The 26017-nt window shown below is 37.3% G+C and overlaps 2 protein-coding genes across 3 annotated transcripts in view; both read left to right on the top strand.

The window, feature by feature from the left end:
* The first annotated feature begins 8115 nt into the window (after positions 1-8115).
* LOC127451246 (uncharacterized) lies at positions 8116-13195 on the top strand. Its single transcript, XM_051715782.1, has 5 exons — positions 8116-8248; positions 9213-9452; positions 10803-10985; positions 11245-11322; positions 11680-13195. The coding sequence occupies exons 2-5, from the start codon at positions 9241-9243 to the stop codon at positions 11822-11824; spliced, it is 618 nt and encodes a 205-aa protein (XP_051571742.1). The 5' UTR covers positions 8116-8248; positions 9213-9240; the 3' UTR covers positions 11825-13195.
* Positions 13196-13978: 783 nt separating this feature from the next.
* Positions 13979-26017, top strand: part of LOC127450821 (cytoplasmic aconitate hydratase) — a 31752-nt gene continuing 19713 nt past the window's right edge. The window contains exons 1-4 of one of the 2 annotated variants that reach the window (XM_051715210.1): positions 13979-14045; positions 17107-17239; positions 17463-17631; positions 20681-20818. In XM_051715210.1, coding sequence (XP_051571170.1) covers positions 17143-17239; positions 17463-17631; positions 20681-20818 — 404 coding nt within the window. In that variant the 5' untranslated portion in view covers positions 13979-14045; positions 17107-17142. The other variant, XM_051715218.1, reaches the window with a different exon arrangement.

Raw genomic sequence — 26017 nt, 5'->3', positions numbered from 1 at the left:
GACAACAGATAATTGGAAAAGAGTGTTATGGATCTTAACCCCATTGAGCTTTTGTGGGATCAGCTAGACTGTAAGGTGCATGAGAAGTGCCCAACAAGACAGCCACATCTATGGCAAGTGCTACAGGAAGTGTGGGGTGAAATGTCACCTGAGTATCTGGACAAACTGACAGCTGGAATGCCAAGCATCTGCAAAGCTGTCAATGCTGCACGTGGAGGATTTTTGGATGAGAACTCTTTGAAGTAGTTTAAGAAGTTCTGAAATTTTTTTTCAAATTGTAATAGTAATTTTTCACGTTATTAATGTATTAATGTTACTATACATTGTGATTAGTTGAATGCCACTTTGGTGAATAAAAGTACCAATTTATTTCCATAAGAGCAAAATTTGTACATTATTCCAAACTTTTGGCTGCCAGTGTATATGGAATTTTGTTTTATCTGTGCATTAATTTGAACTGTTATTATGCATTGTGTAATGTATTGTAATGAAACATTTGTATATGTATACTAATATATATGTGTATGTATGTGTGTATATATATATATATATATATATACTCAGCAAAAAAAAGAAATGTTTTCAGGACATTGTATTTTAAAGATAATTTTGTAAAAATCCAAATAACTTTACAGATCTTTATTGTAAAGGGTTTAAACAATGTTTTCCATGCTTGTTCAATGAACCATAAACAATTAATGAACATGCACCTGTGGAACGGTCGTTAAGACACTAACAGCTTACAATTAAGGTCACAGTTATAAAAACTTAGGACACTAAAGAGACCTTTCTACTGACTCTGAAAAACACCAAAAGAAATACCCAAGGTCCCTCCTCATCTGCATGAACGTGCCTTAAGCATGCTGCATGGAGGCATGAGGACTGCAGATGTGGCCAGGGCAATAAATTGCAATGTCCGTACTGTGAGACACCTAAGACAGTGCTACAGGGAGACAGGAAAGACAGCTGATCATCCTCGCAGTGGCAGACTACGTGTAAAAACACCTGCACAGGATTGGTACATCCGAATATCACACCTGCGGGACAGGTACAGGATGGCAACAACAACTGCCCGAGTTACACCAGGAATGCACAATCCCTCCATCAGTGCTCAGACTGTCCGCAATAGGCTGAGAGAGGCTGGACTGAGGGCTTGAAGGCCTGTTGTAAGGCAGGTCCTTCCTAGATATTATCAGCAACAACGTCAACTATGGGCACAAACCCACCTTTGCTGGACCAGACAGGACTGGCAAAAAGTGCTCTTCACTGATGAGTCGTGGTTTTGTCACACCAGGGGTGATGGTTGGACTCGTGTTTATCGTCGAAGTGTGTGTGTGTGTGTGTGTGTGTGTGTGTACACCGATCAGCCACAACATTAAAAACACCTGCCTAATAATGTGTAGGTCTCCCTCATGCCGCCAAAACAGCGCCAACCTGCATCTCAGAATAGCATTATGAGATGCTATACTTCTCACCACAATTGTACATAGTGGTTATCTGAGTTAACGTATACTTTGTCAGCTCGAACCAGTCTGGCCATTCTCTGTTGACCTCTCTCATCAACAAGGCATTTCCATCCACTGAACTGCCTCTCACTGGATGTTTTTTGTTTTTTGCACCATTCTGAGTAAATTCTAGAGACTGTTGTGTGTGAAATTCCTATAAGATCAGCAGTTATAGAAATACTCAAACCAGCCCATCTGGCACGAACAAACATGCCACAGTCAAAATCACTGAGATCACATTTTTTCCCCATTCTGATGGTTGATGTGAACATTAACCGAAGCTCCTGACCCATATCAACATGATTTTATGCACTGCAATGCTGCCAGATGATTGGCTGATTAGATAATAGCATGGATGATTGTTGGTGCCAGATGGGCTGGTTTGAGTATTTCTGTAACTGCTGATCTCCTGGGATTTTCAAGCACAACAGTCTCTAGAATTTACTCCGAATGGTGCCAAAAACAAAAAACATCCAGTGAGTGGCAGTTCTGCGAATGGAAATGTCTTGTTGATGAAAGAGGTCAACAGAGAACGGCCAGACTGGTTTGAACTGACAAAGTCTACGGTAACTCAGATAACCGCTCTGTACAATTGTGGTGAGAAGAATATCATCTCATAATGCTATTCTGAGATGCGGGTTGGCGCTGTTTTGGCGGCGTGAGGGGGACCTACACAATATTAGGCAGGTGGTTTTAATGTTGTGGCTGATTGGTGTGTGTGTGTGTGTGTGTGTGTGTGTGTGTGTATGTGTATATATATATATATATATATATATATATATATATATATATATATATATATATATATATATATACTGTACATATATGTGTATACCTTACACATACAAGGCATTTGTCTTGGTGACAGGAGCTTCCAGTGCACAACAATACAAAGCAGCAACAAGACATAGATAATAATAAAAATAAAATAAAAAATTGAATAAATAATATATATATATATATATATATATATATATATATATATATATATATATATATGTATATATATATATGAATAGAAATAAAGTATATATAGAATACACAATAAGACGATATATATATATATATATATATATATATATATATATGTATATATATATATGAATAGAAATAAAGTATATATAGAATACACAATAAGACAATATATATATATATATATATATATATATATATATATATATATATATATATATACACACACAGAGACACACACATACACATACATAGTGCAAATCTAAATACAAATCTGTTATATACAGTGCAAGGGAATGTAATGGCAGAAGAGGTTGTATGTGTTGGATAAATATAAAAAGACTAGACTGTGAATTGGACATAATTATTGCTCAATGGGGCAGTTTTAACTGTTCATGAGATGGATAGCCTGAGGGAAAAACTGTTCCTGTGCCTGACGGTTCTGGTATGCATGTTTATATACAGTATATATATTTAAGGAATTTACACACATCAGTCCTTCTTTCCCAACTCTCAATCTTAACTGATATCATGAAATTCGTTGCACAAGGTGTTGTCTCCCTCCAGTAATTTTCACTTTCAATGTTCAACTTTTGTCCTCTAATCTGTTTGCTCTTATACCTTTCTGATCAGTGTCATCTTCTCTTTCTGCATTTACTCTGGGAAATTAATCATACAGTACGTTCTTTGTGATGATGTATGCACACTGAAATCAAACCTTCCTCCTTGATTTCTGCATGGCACTTATTCGAATACAGAACATTTGAATTATTTCTGGAGTCATCTTCATCACTTTCACTCCTTCTGTCATCTATAACTATTGTCATCCTTTTTATCTGTTAATGTGTGCCCTCTGATTTCTGCCGTTTTTCATTGTTTCTGCTCTTCTCTCTGCCAGGTCATGGACATCTTGTCCATCTTTGCTTTCTAAAATGTAATTATTTTTATTATTTTCTGTTATAGCAGAAAAATTATATCAATATTAAGGTTTCAAACTGACATATGTGAATCTAATAGTACTGTAGATGCATTATACAGAAGGTAGACAACCAGAATGCTGTGATGAAGCGGTACACACAAGTCACGTGTGACTTCTAAGCAAATTACTTTGAAGTAGGTTAGAAAAGTAACATTTTAATTTGGAAATGAACAAATTAAAGGTTGCATTAAAGTTATAGGTCATTAATTTAGCATTGCCATAGTATATCATAGTATATTTGTTACTTTGTTATTTAATTCAAGCTGCAATAATTGATAGGGTGGAGCTCTATACCAGTATACACCCCTACAATTCTATGGTTATAGTGCCACTTACTGGATTAAAGCAACAACCACAGTGGTAAAAAGGCAATTCTGGCTGGGTAAGGTGTACATCTGCAGAACATATTGTTCAAGTGCAGTAAAAGACTGTGACACCAAATAATTGAATTTATTATGCAATTAGGTAATACACATCATTTACTCATGATTAATGGCCAACAATAAAAATAAAACAGTGGACCATAAATAATAAAATTACTTTTTGATCTGCTCTCTTACCTTTTAAGAAGAACCTCTGCACTGTTGTTCGCCAGTATCACCTTAAGCCATTTCTTTTTGTTTCTTGTTGTTACTTTTAAAAACATTCAGTGGAAGGTTTGACCATGCTTCTTTTTCTTCACCTATACCATGTGAAATGGATGCATTTATAACAGCATCCCTCCCACCAGCTTCTTTCCAAAGATCTTTGTTTTTGGATTTTTGTCCTTTTTTATGCCTTCCCATTTTGTCCAGACATGTGGGTTAAACATTAGGCTTTTCTTCTAACAATTCACTTTATATGGACAAAGTATAAGCCAGTGTGATACACTGCCCCCTATAGAACTTGGGATCACTCTAATTGTGATCTGGGACAGAACACAATATCAGAATCAGAATCAGCTTTATTGCCATGTATGCTTACACATACAAGGAATTTGTCTTGGTGACAGGAGCTTCCAGAGCACAACAATACAAAACAGCAACAAGACATAGACAATAATAAAAAAGAATTAAAAATTGAAGAAAAATAAATAAATAAAAACTGAATAGAAAATTAAGGATATTTAGAATACACAATAAGACAGTATATATATATATATATATATATATATATATATATATATATATATATATATATACACACACACACACACACACACACACACACACACACACATACACATATATACACATATACACACATAGACACAAGCATACATATATTCACACATACACAAACGTAGTGCAAAACTAAATACAAATCTGTTATATACAGTGCAAGGGAATGTAAAGGCAGAAGAAGTTTGATGTGTTGGATAAATATAAAAAGACTAGACTGTGAATTGCACATAATTATTGCTCAATGGGCCAGTTTTCCTCACTCTGGAAGTGTATAGTTCTTGAAGGGAGGGCAGGGGGCAACCAATAATCCTCTCAGCAGTCCGAACTGTCCTTTGTAGTCGTCTGATATCCGATTTCATAGTTGAACCAAACCAGACAGTTATTGAAGTGCAGAGGACAGACTCAATGACTGCTGAGTCGAACTGGATCAGCAGCACCTGTGGCAGGTTGAACTTCCTCAACTGGTGAAGGAAGTACAACCTCTGCTGGGCCTTTTTCACAATGGAGTCAATGTGGGTCTCCCACTTCAGGTCCTGTGAGATGGTAGTGCCCAGGAACCTGAATGACTCCACTGCTGCCACAGTGCTTTTTAGAATGGTGAGGTGAGACAGTGTTGGGGTGTACCTCCTAAAGTCCACAAACATCTCCACCGTTTTGAGCGTGTTCAGCTCCAGGTTGTTTTGACTGCACCAGACAGCCAGCTGTTTAACCTCCCTTCTGTATGCAGACTCATCGTCATCTCGGATGAGGCCGATGACGGTGGTGTCGTCTGCAAACTTCAGGAGCTTGACAGATTGGTCCTCGGTGATGCAGTCATTGCTGTAGAGGGAGAAGAGTAGTGGGGAGAGCACACATCCCTGGGGGCACCAGTGCTGATTGTACAGGTGCTGTAAGTGAATTTCCCCTGTCTCACAAGCTGCTGCCTGTCCGTCAGAAAGCTGCTAATCCACTGACAGATAGACGTGGGAACAGAGAGCTGGTGTAGTTTAGTCTGGAGTATAGCTGGGATGATGGTGTTGAAAGCCGAACTGAAGTCCACAAAAAGGATCCTTGCATATGTCCCTGGTCTGTCCAGATGTTGCAGGATATGATGCAATCCCATGTTGACTGCATCCTCAACAGACCTGTTTGCTCGATAAGCAAATTGAATGGGGATATAGAAAGGGTCCAGTGATGTCCTTCAGGTGGGCCAACACCAGTCTCTCAAATGATTTCATGACCACAGACGTCAGGGCAACTGGTCTGTAGTCATTGAGTCCTGTGATTTTTGGTTTCTTTGGGACAGGAATGATGATTTGAGCATTTGAAGCAGCATGGGACTTCACACTGCTTCAGTGATCTGTTGAAGATCTGTGTGAAGATGGGGGCCAGCTGGTTAGCACAGGATCCAAGACACGCGGGTGAAACGCCATCTGGGCCTGAAGCTTTAAAGAAGATGTGCTGTCCTAATTTGGAAGCGCTCTTTATTAACTGTAAGCCGTTCTACTTGCCACGGGAGTTTTCTTCGTTTATTCTGGTGAGTGTGTATATTGCGCCAAACACATGCGTGAGTGCAGCGCTGCAACAGCTGGCTGATCAAATCACGGACACGGAACAACAATACCCGGACTCAGTTATTATTATTCTTGGGGATTTTAACAAAGCAAATCTCACACGTGAACTGCCCAAATACAACAGCACATTACATGCCCAACCAGAGACAGAAATACATTGGATCATTGCTACACAACAATAAAGGATGCATATCGCTCTGTCCCTAGAGCAGCTTTGGGACTCTCTGATCACTGTCTGGTTAATCTTCTTCCAACCTACAGACAGAAACTAAAATCTGCTAAGCCTGTAGTAAGGACTGTAAAGAGATGGACCAATGAAGCAGAGCTGGAACTACAAGCCTGCTTTGATTGCACTGATTGGAGTGTTTTTGAGGCTGCAGCCACCAACCTGGAGTGGCTAAAAGAAGATCCTCTGAGAAGCTGAAAAACAAGTTTTCAGCTAACGACCCCGCATCAGTGTGGAGTGGCATGAAACAACTCACAAATTACAGGACTCCTACCCCCAACCTTGTGGTGGACCAACAACTGGCCGACTACCTGAATGTTTTCTACTGCAGATTTGAAAGGCCCAATCTCACACCCCACACCCACTCTGACCTTCACTTCACACAAACACCAACACCTCCTGCAACCCCCCTCCTCCCCCCTCCTGCTACTCAACCTGCACTTAAGATCTGTGAAAAGGAGGTGTGCCATGTCTTTTGGAAACAAAGTATAGCTTTACTTGCTTCTCAAATTCAAAAACTGTTAAAAAATTCATTTCTTCTGCATTACCTCTGAGAGTAGTAACACTGCACACCTTTGGATTTTGGGATCTAAGGCTTTGCAAGCTTTTTCTCAGTTGTAGAATTTCAACAACATGTCTCCTCCATTTTCTCAAAGAGTAAAAACTGCAAAAATGTTCTGCTAGGAGCTAGTAACAAAACACCCTCTGGATTTGGGATGGAATACTGTATGTATTTTAAATAAATGTATTAATATTTTTGAATTTCAATAGCAGCAAAAACAACCACAAAATATTCCTCTTGAGGGCAGTAATAGGCTACTGCATACTCTTCGGATTTGAGATGGCTTTGCAAGTTCTTTCTTAGTTGTTGAATTTCAATAGCATGTCTTCTGCATTTCACATTATGTTAATGTATTAATGCCACCGGATTAGCATGAATTCTGTCACTGTTATTGCGTTAACATAAAAAAAAAAATGTTTTAGATAAAATGAATTTACAATTTATTTTCAACATTTGCCTTTTTCAATTTAATATTAGCAGTCTTGGCTCAAGATTACAGTAACAATGGAATGTCAAATCATCAATTGCATTTTAGATTTTAATTTTAAAGGGATGATTCACGGTGACAGTTACAATTTAATTATTTTATTTTTAATTTTAATTTGCAGACACTTTGTGGAAATTAAATAGGTAATGAGGTTTTAATTTTTTTTCACTGCAACTTAAACTTTAAATGTATTTATTTAAAACTGGCAAGATTATAACATGAAATTATAATATGAAAATAGTGTCTTGTTTTGTTTGAGGTTCACTGTGTTTACAGAGTAAACACCTGTAACTAACAGTTATGTATGTTAGAGGCTCGGGTGATTTCCGGATGTTATTAAGGTTTAATAGAGTAGCCTTTCAAGATAATACACTGTTCAAGAATGAACTTCCAGGCAGTAAAATATGACGATTTCATATGCAAATATCAGTTAAAGAAAAAAGGAAAAATATATGTGTCAGTTGAGAGTTAAAATGTTCCCACTTTTCAGTACCATAAAGCTGATTTATAAAAGCTGTTGACCTATTTTAGACTGCTTCTGACATGCATGCAAACCCCGAGATAAGGAAAGGGTTAATGGCCAATGTGATTATCCCATCTTGTGATCTCATTTCCAGCCATGAAAGAAGGTATTTTATTTGTGCAGAATGGTCCCATATATGCACACACACACACACACACACACACACACACACACACACACACACACACACACACACACACACTCACACTCACACACTCACTCACTCACTCACACTCAGAAACCTCCTAAGAAACCCTATGGAGAGCTTGCTAACCCTGGTGAGTACTAAGATTAAATATTCTGAAATTTAGGACTTCCAAATGGAGCCACTACTGCTGAGTTTTAGCTTAAAATTCTGTAAATATATTAAGACTATTTGCTTAATTTCAATAGTTCTGAAGTATCTACCGCAGGTTTCATATGCACTGAAAGTCTTTGTGGTCTAGGATTCTTGATTAATTTGGATACATTTTCATAACAAAGGAATTTGGCTTCTGTGTGTTTGTAAAATTCTGATATGACAAACCCCTTTGAAGACTACATATTAAAGGGTGTTCTAGATTTTAAAAGCGCAACTTCATATTAAAGCCTTAATATTGTTCAATAACCTTGATGTTAATGAGATGCTTTGGCTGTCACGCAAAGTAGGACAAGCTTGCTATATAGCTTGCTATAATTCTAAGCATCTAATTAGGATTTTATGAATATTAGCTAGTTTTATATTTGAAACTGACCTTTAATCTGTGGATTAGTTCTTTGTTAGAACATTAAATTTAATTTCATACCCTTTACCCATACTGAATCTCACCCTGTTTTGATTGCTTAGACAGTCAATGTAAAAGCAGAACTCAGTTTGTTTGTGCACATATTCATTAGAACAGTGTTTACCAGTGGCTTGACAGATGTTTTTGAAATATGTAGATGGAGGTAATCCTTGCAATTGGAAAATGTTTTCAAATATTTTTGAATCATAACACTGAAATACTTGATGCAACATGTACACTCTGTTTAGTCAAGAAATGTGATTTAATAATTTCTGACTTTTTATGAATGTCCTAAAGCTCAGGATTCCATTTATCTAAAATAAAGAAAGACCTAGTTATTCCAAAAATACACCGTTTGCTTGTGATGTGCCATATTGACCATTTAATGAAAAAACTATCAAAAAAAAAAAACATCTCAATCTTTGATTTACTTTGACAAAAAGTATTTATTTATTTATTTATTTTTACATTATGTTAGTAGATTGATCAGACCATTATGTGTCCTGATGCCATGGTGGCGGGGTGCTGACCATATTGCGGAGTGTGAGAGCAGTGTCATGGAGACTGGGCCTCCATCCACTGGGGGTCCTGATGTGGTGTTGGGGCTCCAGAGACTCTCTTTTGCCTACCAGGGCCTCTTGGAGATTCCCTATGACACTATCCTTCAGCAACAAGATACTCTAGAAGTTCTGGACCTCAGCTACAATTTACTGGATGAGTATCCTTTTGGGATCAAATGTTTTGGATAATGTCTTGGTCATGTTTGGAGTAGCATGACCATATTGTGGTTGTCCAAAAAGAGGACCTATACTATTTGTCGAATTCTTTCAGCCAATAGAATCATTTTGTGCAATAGAGATAGAGGCAAAGCAAATTTGACCATTTGCACAAAGAAGTTAACACGTCACAAATTTGCTAACTAATGATTAAGTGACCTAGAAATAATGCAGAACCTTAAAGGGATAGTTCACCCAAAAATGAAAATTCCCTCATCATTTACTCACCCTCATGCCATCCCAGATGTGTATGACTTACTTTCTTCTGCTGAACACAGATGAAGATTTTTAGAAACATATCTCAGCTCTGTAGGTCCATACAATGCAGGTGAATGGTGGTCAGAACTTTGAAGGTCCAAAAAGCACATAAAGGCAACATAAAAGTAATCAATAAGACTCCAGCTGTTAAATCCATATCTTCAGAAGTGATATAGGTGGGTTAGAAAAGGATCAATATTTAAGTGCTTTTTGAATATAAATCTCCACTTTCACTTTCACATTCGTTTGTTTTGGTGATTCACTTTCTTTATGCATATTGTTACCTACTGGGCAGGAAAGATAATTTATAGTAAAAAAGGACTTAAATTTTGATCTGTTTTTCCCCACACCTATCATATAGTTTCCGAAGATATGGATTTTACCACTGGAGTCATATGGATTACTTTTGTGCTGTATTTATGTGATTTTTGGAGCTACAAATTTCTGGCCACCATTCACTTGCACTGTATGGACCTACAGAGATGAAATATTCTTCTAAAAATATTAATTTGTGTTCAGCAGAAGAAATAAAGTCATATACATCTGAATGGCATGAGGGTGAGTTAATGATGAAAGAATTTTCATTTTTGTGTGAATTATCCCTTTAAATAATTCCCCTTAAGTTCACAATAACTTTTCTTTGTTTTAAATCTTTCACAATTCTAAAACTTTTGGTTTATTTCCAGGTTTAAATGATAAAATTGACCACACTCTATGAACACAGCCAAAAAATAAGATTAGATATGCAAATAAAAAGTTTAAATATTGTTGCGGCAATAGTGAAACTAAATGCAACACCACCAATTTCTTTCAATTCACAAAGATACCCTGTGCTTTGCGTTAACAAGATTTTTTGAGACAGGTTTATAGATTGGATTGAATGGATATTCTACTCCCTTATAAAATGCCCAGCTTGCACAAGAAGAGTGCACAATAAAATAATAATTATACTTGTAAGGATGTAGTCTAAGACAACAAAAAACTCCTTTGGCTTTTCGTGTCCCAAGTGTTTGCCCTTAACCAAACTGCTAACGGAACCCAGCTCTTTTGGGGGGCCTGGACAAGCTCAGCACACTCATCCTGGACTGCAACAACTACAATGCACATGTGAAATTCCCCTACATGCCCAGCCTAACCACCTTGTGGATCAACAAAAACAAAATCAGCAACCTGCCCATCATTGTGGAGGAGATCTGCTGCAAATTCCCAAATATCAAGTAAGTTCATCAGCTTTTTTGTGTGGAAATCCATCCATGAATTCCTTTTACCCAGGGGTGCAGCTACCCATTTCTGGGGATGTATGCAATATCAACGTTGGCGCCCATGGCCATCTTAAACGTTGTTCAACAGTGCATTGCATACATTTCATATATAGTTTTTGCACCTCTGCTTTTATCCAAGAACATCCATTCATGGAGAATGCACACATTAGTCAGAAGATGTTGACTAACATTTACTTGTTTGGTTTAATTGTAGAATTCTTAGTATGATGGACAATGAAGCAGCTCCCAGTTACTTTAATGGAGGCAGTCTTACCCAGTATATTGACTACAGGTAAGCAGTGTGCGAGGGAGAAGTTTGTTAAATATGGTAGTACGTTTAGCCTACTTTTGGTCTGTTTCTAGAGTAAGCCATACATTCATGTTATTACACTGACAAGCTTAGAGATTAGATGGCACAGTACATACTACCACCTTGTGGCCATGTTTTGCTAAAGTTGATTGCAGTACAGAATCTTCAGCAAGCTGCACTGTATTACTGTATTTGTAGAAGTTATTAGCCAGTGTGTTAACAACTTTAAAATAACAGTGCTTTACTACTATAATACTGCAGTACTTTAAAAAAGTGTGCATATTTTAAATATATCATTTGAAAATATAACATGTAACAATGTGTATAATTCTGTCACAGGCAGTACGTGATCAGTCAGATACCTAGTCTGGAGGTGCTTGATGACACAGAGGTGCAGAAAAAAGAGCGAGAGCTGGCCAGGAAGACTTACAGGATGCAGAGAATCAGAGAAGGCAGCAAGAGGAGGAAGGAGCTTCGTCGCTAACAGCAAACTGTTAATCATATCATAAGCTTCCCCCAGGCTGCACTCAAAAAATAGCTTTTTGGCTGAACTTGATTCAATCATGGACAGTGGTTCCATGCCTTTTAAATGAGTTTTCTTAACTTTAAAATTACAATGTAATCTCAACACAAACACTTAGTGTAGAATTACCTAGTTGAATTGGGTAAAACCAAAAAAATGAGATGCATCAATTTAACTCAAATAAATCACTTTTATTTATTTGTGTACTACTAACTAGTGAAAGTGAATGTTAGCAAGCAAAATACTTGTTGTTTGGGAACTCGTCAGAGAGTAGTTTAGCAACTATGCTATGGTTAGCACAGCAATTGCTCAATGAAGCAATCACTTTCTTGTGTGACATTTACCTGTCCTCATTGTTAGCTCAAGCTCATCTCTCCAATATAACAGAAATTCTTCTAAATCTAAACATAACAAAACACTAATGAGTATCGCTCTTTATATTCATATTGTACAAAAAACATCAAATAATTCTTATTTTTTACATTTACTCTCCCTATCGAGTCCCATGCAAAGCATGATGGTAAATGGAAATCCTCTGCCCAGTTTCATCAGTGCAAAATTAATTCCACAAAAAGTATTCATGTCCCAACTGGATTAAGTAAACTTCCATTTTACAATTTGAAATGGATAGAACACAATGAAATCAAGTTGTGACAACATTTTCTAGAATTGTTTGCTTTAGTTTTAGTTCAGTTTAATTAAAGGTGCACTCAGTAACTTTTGTCTTTGTGTCATCTTGGACTTACAATGACACCTAGCGGCTTGGATGCAGCATCATTTAAAATGAATAGTTTTCCATGTCAGATGCCATTGTAGAATGTAGTATTCACAGTCAGCCATGATTACTTTAATCAATGAATGAAAGTGTCAAATAACAGGACGGTTACTGAGATTAAGCAAGTAGTATTCAGCTGGTCATGTGATTCTAACATGGCAGCCCCCATGTGCGGACCCTCTCCATGTAGAATAAAACAGCTTTTATAAGGTTACTGATATGACTGGAGTCTTCATTTTAATGTGAGCGCTCATGATATCCTACATATAGGCGTTACACTTTTTTTTTTAGGGCGTTACACTTTTTTAATTAGGAAAAAATTACTAAGTGTACCTTTAAGTAAATTGAAGAGGCAGCAAAGCAGCATTTTTATTTTTTTATTTTTTTATTTTGTTGTGCATGTAAGACATTTAAAATCCCAGAACAACCCAAGCACTCTTTACAGAATTCATTAGCCCCAAAGACTGTTGACAGAAATTAATTACTTATGAAACAGGACATGTTTTCATTTAAACTTTGATTTGAAACCACAACAAATAAATATTAAATGATCTGTTTGACAACTTTTTACTGTCCTATTTTGTTTGGAAGAAATTATATGAGTTGAAAGGTTGGGGGGGAATATTTTCAGCTGCTATAGTCTGGAAATGTTTACACAAGGTGATAGCAGTACAAGATTTTTATATATCAATTCATAAAGTATTTGAATTATATTATAAATAATGTTAATAGTAGGTCAAAAAGATACACCTCACATTTTTTAAATATAATTAAGGGACATATTTAATAATACATAGAACATACTACTAGAAGTATACAATGCATATACTATAGATTGAAAGTAAAATAAATTTAGTCATGTTGCAGTCATCATGTACATCATTTTCATGCTCAGCATGTTTTTTCATTTATATTACTTTGCCCTCCCCAGTTTATTTACAATTTTGTAATTTGATCATAGCTACAAGACCTAAAATTATAATTTTGTAACTGATTCATGCTCATCACCCATACATATCTGGCTGAATTATGTAAGTAGATGTTAAACATGTGTTCTGTGGTGTTCCATACATGAGCACTAAACTAACTTTGACCTTTACCACACATTTATAACCGAGCAAAGAAACAGGCGCAGAAGAGCTGAATCATTACCGTAATATCCATAGTATTAATATAAAACTTCGTTGAACGCCTTATCAGACTAATTGTAAAATATTGTACCTGCTATATTTTATCATTCGAGTGTGAGGTGTAAATATGGTTTACAGAGCAAGTTTATAGTTTATAGAGTAAGTTCCTGTATTTTTGTGGATGCTACTCATTTAGAGTAATTACGTTAAAAAGGCATCAACGCTAGTTAAAGAGGACGAGCATCTAGTGACTTTAAATGTACTCTAATATTTCGAGGTAAGGTTGTTTCAACATGCTGATTTACTAATACGTCGTGCTTCATGAACATAACGGCATGAAATGTCTACAACTCGTTTGCATATGTAAATGTATGTCTTTTATTAGTGCTTTGAATGTGTAGCTGTAGATGCTGTTGTCATAACAAAGCGGTGTTAGTGCCTAGTATTGCATGTTAAAAGGATGCAATTCAAGTTCTTCAGTTGTGTACACTTACTGACAGATCAAATATATGCATGCTGGACCAAGATAAAGTGAACATTTATGCAGTTTTAACACTTATTTGGTTGAGCCAATGATAGCTAACCTGCTATCTTGCCATTGACAGTGTAATATTTATGAATTAATATTAATTAAGGCAAATGCACTCTTAAGATTATCTGCTTTTCTTTAGCTCTGCATAGAGTGTTGTGTAATTCAAATACAGGGTAAATCATTCTGCAAGCATGAAGTTGATGGAGGTTGCCCCTTTTCATGGAGCACAGGAAAACACACATGCTCATGTCATAGTCCATAGTCTAATTGATAATGCTTTCCTGACACTGCCTGCAGAAAATCATTGCATGCCATTTGAGTCACAAGATGATGCACATGTTTTGTTACACTGGGATTGCCTTGTCTTTGCCTCAGATTAATTTTGGAACTTTGTATTACTATTGGAGATACAGTATATTAGGTGGCATTTCACTTAAGTAACTAAGAAACTGTGACTTCATATTCAAAAAGTGTCTTGCTATTTCAGCAAGTGCTTTAGAATAATTGATGTGCCTATTATGTGAACTATGGGAATGGTTTCTATCATTTCCTGAATAATATGCAGCTTTCCCCTCAGGTTGTGCTGGCTCACCCTGCTTGGTTGGTTGTCTCCTCTTGCCTTCCATTTGCTTTATTGCACAATTACTCGCTTTGCTTGTTGCACAGCTTGGCCACATTGCTTGCCCATATCCCGGAAGGATTGACTTGAACTTGGTAACATGATAACATAATTATAGTCTGCTGGGATGAAGCTCATTGGGCCCCTAGATGCCTTTTTGGCCTTCATGGTTTTAACATGTCTTTTTAGTCCTTGGATTAAGAATTGCTACTTTCTAGACACTGACTACCACCCCTGGAGTCGCAAGTTGGAATCCAGGGTGCGCTGAGTGACTCCAGCCAGGTCTCCTAAGCAACCAAATTGGCCCGGTTGCTAGGGAGGGTAGAGTCACATGGGGTAACCTCCTCGTGGTCGCGATTAGGGGTTCTCGCTCTCAGTGGGGCGCGTTGTGCGTGGATTGCGGAGAGTAGCATGAGCCTCCACATGCGGTGTCTCCGCGGTGTCATGCACGACGAGCCACGTGATAAGATGCGTGGATTGACTCTCTCAGAAGTGGAGGCAACTGAGACTTGTCCTCCGCCACCCGGGTTGAGGTGAGTAACTGCGCCACTGCGAGGACCTACTAAGTAGTGGGAATTGGGCATTCCAAATTGGGAGGAAAGGGGATAAAAACTAAATAAAAAAAGAAAAAAGGAATTGCTAATTTCGGTTACATTTTTGCTATGGTTATGTTGATGTTTTTTGTGCATTTGTATCTGAATAATATTACTTCATGTAAAACATTCTGAATGAAGTATTATCAATGTACAGTTTTTTTTATAGTAGCAATACACCGATATATATTGTCCAGGTTGATTAATCAATCAATATTTGGCCATTGTGAGACTTTTGGGATCAGACAATTACTGTGCCTGCTTTGCAAAATTAAAGCTTTGTTGGAAATGACACCCAAACAAATGATTCTGCTCACAAGTGATTATTAAACTAGAATTTTTCTTTGTTTTCTTCAAACATTACTTGTCTCAAATTAAATTTTAAGCATGCTCTTTTCTGATACTAGTTTTAAACATGTAATAATTGTTTTACTATAAATGTTTATTATGGATTTTTATAGTTTAATATTGAAAGTCTGGGTCTGGGACAAGGTTAAACAATAAAATAAGTGATGAATGCATGGTAAAAAAATAAAAAATAAAAAATGTTTAAGTCAGTTTTAATGTGACGTATAATGTCACATGAAAAGTCTGTCTAAAATCTGTTAGTTTTAATAAAATCAACCCCTGGGATATGAAATTGCCAGAAGTTGAAAAAACACCAATATATATCATCATGTGATCTAAATATCAGCATCAAAAACATATATTTGTCAACCACTTTTTTGCATTACAATGTATATTCATTTTTCTAAGCCATTATGTAACACTTCTTAAAACCTTTGTCAATGGTGGCAGTGTGTACCAAATGTATTAGTATAATTATTATGACCTACAAACAGAAATAGCTCTCTAAATAATAGCATCATGGCCTGACCACTCACCTGATGCATCACTCCACCATCTTTCCCCAACTGTGTCCAGGATTTACAGTTCTGGAAGTCTTCCAAGCTCTGGAACCTATTTGAATGAGGTTTTCTTGTAATTGCATGTCTGTTGTATGGAATCCAATACAAATACCACACAGTTCTTTGTCCATGTTTAGGAGAGGGGCATGTTTAATCTCATTGCATAAAACTGATATTGTTTAATTCTTTAAGATCAACCAGATATAAAGTATGTGATGTAAACTGTAGATTTGTCAACGTGCAGCTTCTGTATGAACTAGTCTGTGTGGAGATGGTGATAAAGTTTATCTTCTTAATCTTTCCTGCTGTGTGGTGTTGTGTGGTTCAGATGGTGTTGCCCTGACTGTCACGTACCAACCTCTTAATTCTGGGAAGTGCTCAAGCCTTTGCTGTTCAAAAGAGATGGGAAAAAAAGCTAAATGTCCTATTTAAAATGCTTTTTAATTTTGGGATTTTGGGCAGTTATGTCACCATTCAGTACAGGTGTCTAGTCTGTTTCTCTAAATAATGATGCACTGCAAAGTGTGTGAAAGCTATTCCTTTAAATATTTAAACTACGTGCATAGCTAAGTTTTTGTATCAAGGTTTTAGTTGTAAAAGTGACTTAACTGGATGACAATCCAGTAAGCTCTACCGCTTAATACTTAAAAGGTTTTACCCCAACTTTTCTAACCCCTCAATTTCAGGGTCAAGAGTGTGTGGTAAGGAAGCATATCTGAATAATGACAAACCCTTATGCACACATTGTTGAGCCTCTGGACCCCCAGAAGCCTGACCATAAATTCTTCAGCTTAAGGAAGCTTGGTGACCCCAGATATGGTAGGAAAATACCCCATTTTTATTTTTGCCTTTTTGAATTATTTAAACTTTAAAAACAATGTATGTTAAAGTATTGTTGTCCTGCAGGGTTATTGCATGCAAAATCACTTTCCCAGTGAATGTAGACATGACTGTGTTCCTCTCTTGAGTTGGTCTCCGTACTTTGGAATACTTATCTTGCATCAGCTGCTTTTTTTATAACCGCTTGCCCCTTTCTTTAAAGATCACCTTCCATTCTCCATCCGTGTGCTGCTGGAGTCTGCAGTGAGGAACTGTGATGGATTCCTGGTGAAAAAGGATGATGTGGAGAACATCCTCAACTGGAAGGTGACACAGAGTCTGACCGTGGAGGTGCCTTTCAGACCAGCACGTGTCATCTTGCAAGACTTCACGTAAGTTTGAACCAGTGTCAGAAATGTACTTTTCCATCAAGGTGCATTATTTGCCCCCTGGAATTGATTTCCAAGGGCATTTTTTTTTTTTTTTTTGCTTTTTGAAAGGGCAATTTTTTTCTAACCTTTATAATAAAAAATTACTTCACCGTTTTATTTCAATTACTTTAATTTAATGAATAAATTAAATCTTAAAGGTGTAGTTAACCCAAAAATTTCAATTCTCTCATCATTTACTCACTTTCATGCCATCCCAGATGTATATGAATTTATTTCTTCTGCAGAACAAAAACAAATATTTTTAGAAGAACATTTCCGCTCTGTAGGTCCATACACTGCAAGTGAATGGTGACCAGACCTTTCAAGCTCCAAAAATTACGTAAAGGTACATGAAAGAAATCCATAAGACTCCAGTGGTTTAATATATGTCTTCTAAAGTGATGCAATCACTTTGGGTGAAAAACAGATCAATATTTCAATCCTTTTTTACTATAAATCTCCACTTTCACTTTCAGAATGTGACAGTGAAATTGGAGATTTATAGTAAAAAAAAAGGACCTAAATATTGATCTGTTTCTCACCCACACTTATAATCACTTCTATAGGCATGGATTTAACCACTGGGGTCATATGGATTACTTTTATGCTGCCTTTATGTGATTTCTGGAGCTTGAAAGGTCTGGTCACCATTCACTTGCATTGTATGGTCCTACAGAGCTGAGATATTCTTCTAAAAATCTTCATTTTTGTTCTGCAGAAGAAAGTCATACACATCTGGGATGGCATGAGGGTGAGTAAATGATGAGACAATTTTCATTTTTTGTGTGAACTGTCCCTTTAATTATCAGATACTGTAGGCTGTTGTTACCTATATAATTAAATCACCATCAACTAATATTTGTCGGGCTAGGTATTGGCACTGATTTCCCAATTTAATTCAATTCAGTTAGATTGCAATTTTGATTCAAAATTGATTTATTTGTGAATATTTCTGTTACTATGTCAATAGGCATGTTTTAATATTACATAATTGCCTGATCTCTACTGCACAGCGTACATTGTGACTGAAACAAATTGAGGATATGGCATTAATAATATAAGTAATATTTAACATTAGGGTTATTTAACACATCAAAATATTATTATTATTATTAATATTAAAGGTGCATTGTATGCTGACTTCATCGTATTGCCGCATAACGTTGCTGAGCCTAGAACTGATCAATTGAAGCAACCCCAGATCATAACACTGCCTCCAGAGGCTTGTACAGGGGGCACTATGCATGACGGGTGCATCGCTTCATGTGCTTCCCTTCTTACCCTGATGCACCCATCATTTTGGAATGGGGTAAATCTGGACTCCTCAGACCACATGACCTTTTTCCATTGCTCCACAGTCCAATTTTTATGCTCCCTAGCAAACTGAAGACGATTTTTTCTGATTAGCGTCACTAACAAGTGGCTTTCTTGTGGCCACACAGCTGTTTAGTCCCAGTCCTGTAAGTTCTTGTCACATTGTGCGTGCGGAAATACTCATATGTTCACTTTTAAACATAGCCGTGAGTTCTACTGTAAATTTTTTTACGATGTGACTTCAAATGTTTTACATTTACATTTATGCATTTGGCAGACGCTTTTATCCAAAGCGACTTACAGTGCACTTATCACAGGGACAATCCCCCCGGAGCAACCTAGAGTTAAGTGCCTTGCTCAAGGACACAATGGTGGTGGCTGTGGGGATCAAACCAGCAACCTTTTATGTGTTTTAGCCCACTACGCCACCACCACACCAGTTTTAGTGATCTATGATCACATATCTTCCGCGAAACTGACGGTTCAAAACTATCCTTCTAGGTTTTAATAATGTATTGGACAGTTCTTAACCCAATTCCAGTGATTTGAGCAATATCCTTAGTTGTTTTCTTCGCTTGATGCAGGTCAATATTTTGTCCCTTCTGAAACACAGTAACATCTTTTCCACGACCACAGGATACGTCTTCCGACATAGTTGTTTAAGAAATGAGAATCTACACACTGCATCATTTAGGGTTAAAAGAATTGTTGCCAGCTGAAACATATTAATCACTGCAATAATCATCCAATCATAGGCTCTTAAGTATCTGCTTATTCAAATCCAAACGGCAACTTTTTTTTTGGCCAGGCGGTGTATATGGGGCGGGTTGCCCTGTGCACAGTGATTGACAGGCAGAAATCTTTTGATTGGCTAAACAACAAACGATCTGACCGTGGCCTGCAGACATCTTTTTATATTAAAATTATATTTAACATTTCTATTTTGTGATCTTCTCAGACCTGATGAACTTACTAAATATAACATCCATCTTTCCTTCACATTTGGTCTCTAGTAGAAGAGGAGGCAGATGGCAACAAAAGTGAGATGGGCCAATGAGTAGGGAAGTTGTACAGGGGTGAAAAATAGTTACTCGCAAGGACAGTTTATTTTCAGTAAGAAGGGAAATGGTTACAATTTAGCAGCGAACTGATGCGGAGAGATGGATGTGGAGTGCTTATCTGGGAGGGTCGATGGTGCGAAGATCCGCCAATCTGCCACTGTCTCGGCAACATGTGCAATACGAGTGGCTTGCTACAAATAATGTTCCGTGAAAAATTTTACTTTTCCACTGAAAGCAGGCATAGATTAAAAGAAAGATCTTGGGATTTTAGGAATCCATATTGAATCATTCAAATGAAGATTACTTTGTATATATTATATCAGATGTCATTAATTAAAAAACAGGAGCTCATTGTGGGGGCATTTTTTGCCCCCATATTTTGAATTTCGGGGGCATTTTTGTCAATTTCTGAGGCATTTCTGCCCCGAGCCCCTTTTCATTTCCAACCCTGGTTTGAACTAAAACCTAACAACTTGCAGCTTTTTTAGTGCTTGTGAATAAGGCTTTCATGTTGGTTATTGTATTGAATATATTAAGCTGTGATTGTTGATTTGTGTAAAGTTTCTTGGCTGGATGCATTTAAATGGACTGAGCATCTATTGTATCTGATTAACTCTGTGTTGTATTCTGGATAGGGGGGTTCCTGCAGTGGTTGACTTTGCAGCCATGCGTGATGCAGTAAAGAAATTACAGGGTGACCCTGAGAAGATTAATCCTGTCTGTCCTGTGGATCTTGTCATAGACCATTCCATTCAAGTGGACTTCAACAGAAAGTAAGTCTCTGCCTTTCACCAGAAATGTAAGATATATATATATATATATATATATATATATATATATATATATATATATATATATATATATATATATATATATATTTTAGGTCCAAGTCTGTACAACATATTTTTCAAACTCTAATTTCTTTGTCACATCAAAACAGCCTCTTTTTTTTTTGTTTTGTTATATACTGAGTTCTCTTGATAATTTCTTGAGGAGATTCAGGTTGCCTGAAAGGGTGTTCTTGGAGTATTTATCTACACCTGCAGAGTATTTCATTCAAAATAAAATGTGCAGGGTGTGGGTGCTTTGTGTTTACGGGTTAAGAGTGCTAACCAAGTCACGGGAAGCACAGATAGTGAGGCAAAGGAAAATGCTACTGCAAATCCTACAGTTGTGCCTAAACAGAGTGAGAAAATCCAGTTGTTCTTTTCTACGGTGGACACATCATTATAGGGATGTGCCCGAAGCCGAATACCTTATTCAGAAAGGCACAGAAAATGACTTCAAAACGAATAACGGATGAATCCGAATAATATGAAAAATATTAATTTGACTGATTATCCAAAAAGCACAAGGATAAAGCGACATTTAAAAAAAAACATATTCAAAATGACAACGAATTTATGAATCTGTGCAGCCAATATTTCTAAAGTGTAAACCTTATGAATGAGAATGTGCACGTTGTGATTTCAGATTGTACAGTGCATCCGGAAAGTATTCACAACGCTTCACTTTTTCCACATTTTGTTATGTTACAGCCTTATTCCAAAATGGATTAAATTAATTATTTTCCTCAAAATTCTACAAACAATACCCCATAATGACAATGTGAAAGAAGTTTGTTTGAAATCTTTGCAAAAAAAAGTTAAAGTGCTCCTTAAAGGTTTAAGTGCTCCATAGGAATTCATCTATTCGGAATATAAACATAAACGAAGAAACTGAAACATGCTTTTCTATGGCGTCATTTTTATATCACTAGAACTTGAATTTGAAAAAGCCTCTGAATTCATGATCTTGAAAAAAGACTGTGTAATTTATCAAAAAAATTTGCTGTTAATTTGAAATATTTGAAAACATTTTGTGTGAATTCACTTAAAAGAAATTCAGGTTTTAATTATTCAAGTGGTGGATTTCAGGTCTCAATATTAAGATTGTTGAATACGGGTTTAGAAATTCAGGTGGCAAAATTTGAAGATTATATGCGGGAATGCAAGGAAGAGCAAACGAGTGTTGATGTAATCCAACTCTCTCTTGGACAATCGCAAAGTGATGGAAACAGCTCAAGTCATTTTAAACAACTGTGACAACACAAAAAGGTATACTTTAGGGATACTTATTAAAATGTTTCATTAATGTGTTTTGAAGAAAAGATCAACTAAATCAGTAAATTGGATCCTTCACCTTACAGCAAGTTTCATGAAGAATCTTATTTCATAATGATATGGGCAAAGGACATTTACTAGTGGAAACGAATAATCAAACTACCTCTTTTTAACTGCAAGTCTGCAAAAAAACAAACAAATAAATAAAAAAATGTAGTAGTCAATAAGTATTAAATAAATAAAAAAATAAAATATATATTTCTATACATCTGTTAAATGGTTGTGAGATCAAAAATAGTTGAACATTTATATAACAGTGTGTGTATATACAGTGTCTCACAGAAGTGAGTACACCCCTCACATTTTAGTAAATATTTTATTATATCTTTTCATGTGACAACACTGAAGAAATGACACTTTGCTACAATGTAAAGTAGTGAGTGTACAGCTTGTATAACAGTGTAAATTTGCTGTCCCCTCAAAATAACTCAACACACAGCCATTAATGTCTAAACTGCTGGCAACAAAAGTGAGTACACCCCTAAGTGAAAATGTCCAAATTGGGCCCAAAGTGTCAATATTTTGTGTGGCCACCATTATTTTCCAGCACTGCCTTAACCCTCTTGGGCATGGAGTTCACCAGAGCTTCACAGGTTGCCACTGGAGTCCTCTTCCACTCCTCCATGACGACATCACGAAGCTGGTGGTTGTTAGACACCTTGTGCTCCTCCACCTTCCGTTTGAGGATGCCCCACAGATGCTCAATAGGGTATAGGTCTGGATACATGCTTGGCCAGTCCATCACCTTTACCCTCAGCTTCTTTAGCAAGGCAGTTGTCGTCTTGGATGTGTGTTTGGGGTCGTTATCATGTTGGAATACCGACCTGCGGCCCAGTCTCCGAAGGGAGGGGATCATGCTCTGCTTCAGTATGTCACAGTACATGTTGGCATTCATGGTTCCCTTAATGAACTGTAGCTCGCCAGTGCCGGCAGCACTCATGCAGCCCCAGACCATGACACTCCCACCACCATGCTTGACTGTAGGCAAGACACACTTGTCTTTGTGGTCCTCACCTGTTTGCCGCCACACACGCTTGACACCATCTGAACCAAATAAGTTTATCTTGGTCTCATCAGACCATAGGACATGGTTCCAGTAATCCATGTCCTTAGTCTGCTTGTCTTCAGCAAACTGTTTGCGGGCTTTCTTGTGCATCATCTTTAGAAGAGGCTTCCTTCTGGGACGACAGCCATGCAGACCAATTTGATGCAGTGTGCGGCGTATGGTCTGAGCACTGACAGGCTGACCCCCACTCCCCTTCAACCTCTGCAGCAATGCTGGCAGCACTCATACATCTATTTCCCAAAGACAACCTCTGGATATGATGCTGAGCACGTGCACACAACTTCTTTGGTCGACCATGGCGAGGCCTGTTCTGAGTGGAACCTGTCCTGTTAAACCGCTGTATGGTCTTGGCCACCGTGCTGCAGCTCAGTTTCAGGGTCTTGGCAATCTTCTTATAGCCTAGGCCATCTTTATGTAGAGCAACAATTATTTTATTCAGATCCTCAGAGAGTTCTTTGCCATGAGGTGCCATGTTGAATTTCCAGTGACCAGTATGAGAGAGTGAGAGCGATAACACCAAATTTAACACACCTGCTCCCCATTCACACCTGAGACCTTGTAACATTAACGAATCACATGACACCGGGGAGGGAAAATGGCTAATTGTGCCCAATTTGGACATTTTCACTTAGGGGTGTACTCAATTTTGTTGTCAGCAGTTTAGACATTAATGGCTGTGTGTTGAGTTATTTTGAGGGGACAGCAAATTTACACTGTTGTACAAGCTGTACACTCACTACTTTACATTGTAGCAAAGTGTTATTTCTTCAGTGTTGTCACATGAAAAGATATAATAAAATATTTACTAAAATGTGAGGGGTGTACCCACTTCTGTGAGATACTGTATATGTGTGTGTGTGTGTAAATATATGTATGTATATATATATATATATATATATATATATATATATATATATATATATATACACACACACACACACACACACACACACACACACACACACACACACAGTTGAAGTCAAAAGTTTACATATACCTTAGCCAAATACATTTAAACTTTATACATTTTTTTTATAATTCCTGACATTTAATCTTAGAAAACATTCCCTGTCTGTGGTCAGTTAGGATCACTACTTTAAGAATGTGAAATGTCAGAATAATAGAAGATAATTATTTATTTCAACTTTTATTTCTTTCATCACATTCCCAGTGGGTCAGAAGTTTACATACACTGTGTTGTATTTGGTAGCATTGCCTTTAAATTGTTTAACTTGGGTCAAATGTTTTGGGTAGCCTTCCACAAGCTTCTCTCAATAATTTGCTGGAATTTTGGCCCATTCCTCCGGACAGAACTGGTGTAACTGAGTCAGGTTTGCAGGCCTCCTTGCTCGCACAAGCTTTTTCAGTTCTGCCCAAAAATTTTCTATCGTATTGAGGTCAGGGCTTTGTGATGGCCACTCCAGTACCTTGACTTTGTTGTCCTTAAGCCATTTTGCCACAACTTTGGAGGTATGCTTGGGGTCATTGTCCATTTGGAAGACCCATTTGCAACCGAGCTTTAACTTCCTGGCTGATGTCTTGAGATGTTGCTTCAATATATTCACATCATTTTCCTTCCTCATGATGCCATCTATTTTGTGAAGTGCACCAGTCCCTCCTGCATCAAAGCACCATCACAACATGATGCTGCCACCCCCCTGCTTCACGGTTGGGATGGTGTTCTTCGGCTTGCAAGCCTCACCATTTTTCCTCTACACATAACGTTGGTCATAATGGCCAAACAGTTCAATTTTTGTTATATCAGACCAGAGGACATTTCTCAAAGTCAGATCTTTGTCCCCATGTGCACTTGCAAACTATAGTCTGGATTTTTTATGGCGGTTTTGGAGCAGTGGCTTCTTACTTGCTGAGCAGCCTTTCAGGTTGTGTCGATATAGGACTCGTTTTACTCTGGATATAGATTTGTCTACCTGTTTCCTCCAGCATCTTAACAAGGACCTTTGTTGTTCTGGGATTGATTTGCACTTTTTGCCCCAAACTACATTCATCTCTAGGAGACAGAATGCGTCTCCTTCCTGAGTGGTATGATGGCTGTGTGGTCCCATGGTGTTTATACTTGCGTACTATTGTTTGTATAGATGAACGTGGTACCTTCAGGTGTTTTGAAAATTGCTGCCAAGGATGAACCAGACTTGTGGAGGTCTACATTATTTTTTTTATTTTTTATTTTTTTGAGATCTTGGCTGATTTCTTTTGATTTTCCCATGATGTCAAGCAAAGAGGCACTGAGTTTGAAGGTATGCCTTAAAATACATCCACAGGTACACCTACAGTTGACTCCAATTAGCCTATCAGAAGCTAATTGGCTAACTACCTAAAGGCTTGACATAATTTTCTGGAATTTTCCAAGCTGCTTAAAGTTAACCACAGTTAACTTAGTGTATGTAAACTTCTGACACACTGGAATTGTAATATAGTCAATTAAAAGTGAAACAATCTGTCTGCAAACAATTATTGGAAAAATTACTCGTGTCATGCACAAAGTAGATGTCCTAAACGACTTGCCAAAACTAAAGTTTGCTAGTATGAAATCTGTGGAGTGGTTAAAAAATGAGTTTTAATGACTTCAACCTAAGTGTATGTAAACTTATGACTTCAGCTGTGTGTGTGTGTGTGTGTGTGTGTGTGTGTGTGTGTGTGTGGTGTGTGCGCACTACCGGTCAAAAGTTTTGAAACACATGACTGAAATGTTTCTCATGATCTTAAAATCTTTTGATCTGAAG

The sequence above is a fragment of the Myxocyprinus asiaticus genome, chromosome 2, assembly GCF_019703515.2.
Source record: "Myxocyprinus asiaticus isolate MX2 ecotype Aquarium Trade chromosome 2, UBuf_Myxa_2, whole genome shotgun sequence".
Lineage (NCBI taxonomy): Eukaryota > Metazoa > Chordata > Actinopteri > Cypriniformes > Catostomidae > Myxocyprinus > Myxocyprinus asiaticus.
The sequence above is the reverse complement of the archived record's forward strand: the minus strand, read 5'-3'. Positions and strand labels throughout refer to the sequence as shown.

Coding starts and splice junctions, on each gene's coding strand:
- LOC127451246 (XM_051715782.1), top strand. CDS start 9,241: ATGCCATGGTGGCGGGGTGCTGACCATATTGCGGAGTGTGAGAGCAGT. Junction 9,453..10,802: donor AGCTACAATTTACTGGATGA/GTATCCTTTTGG, acceptor AAACTGCTAACG/GAACCCAGCTCTTTTGGGGG. Junction 10,986..11,244: donor TGCAAATTCCCAAATATCAA/GTAAGTTCATCA, acceptor GTTTAATTGTAG/AATTCTTAGTATGATGGACA.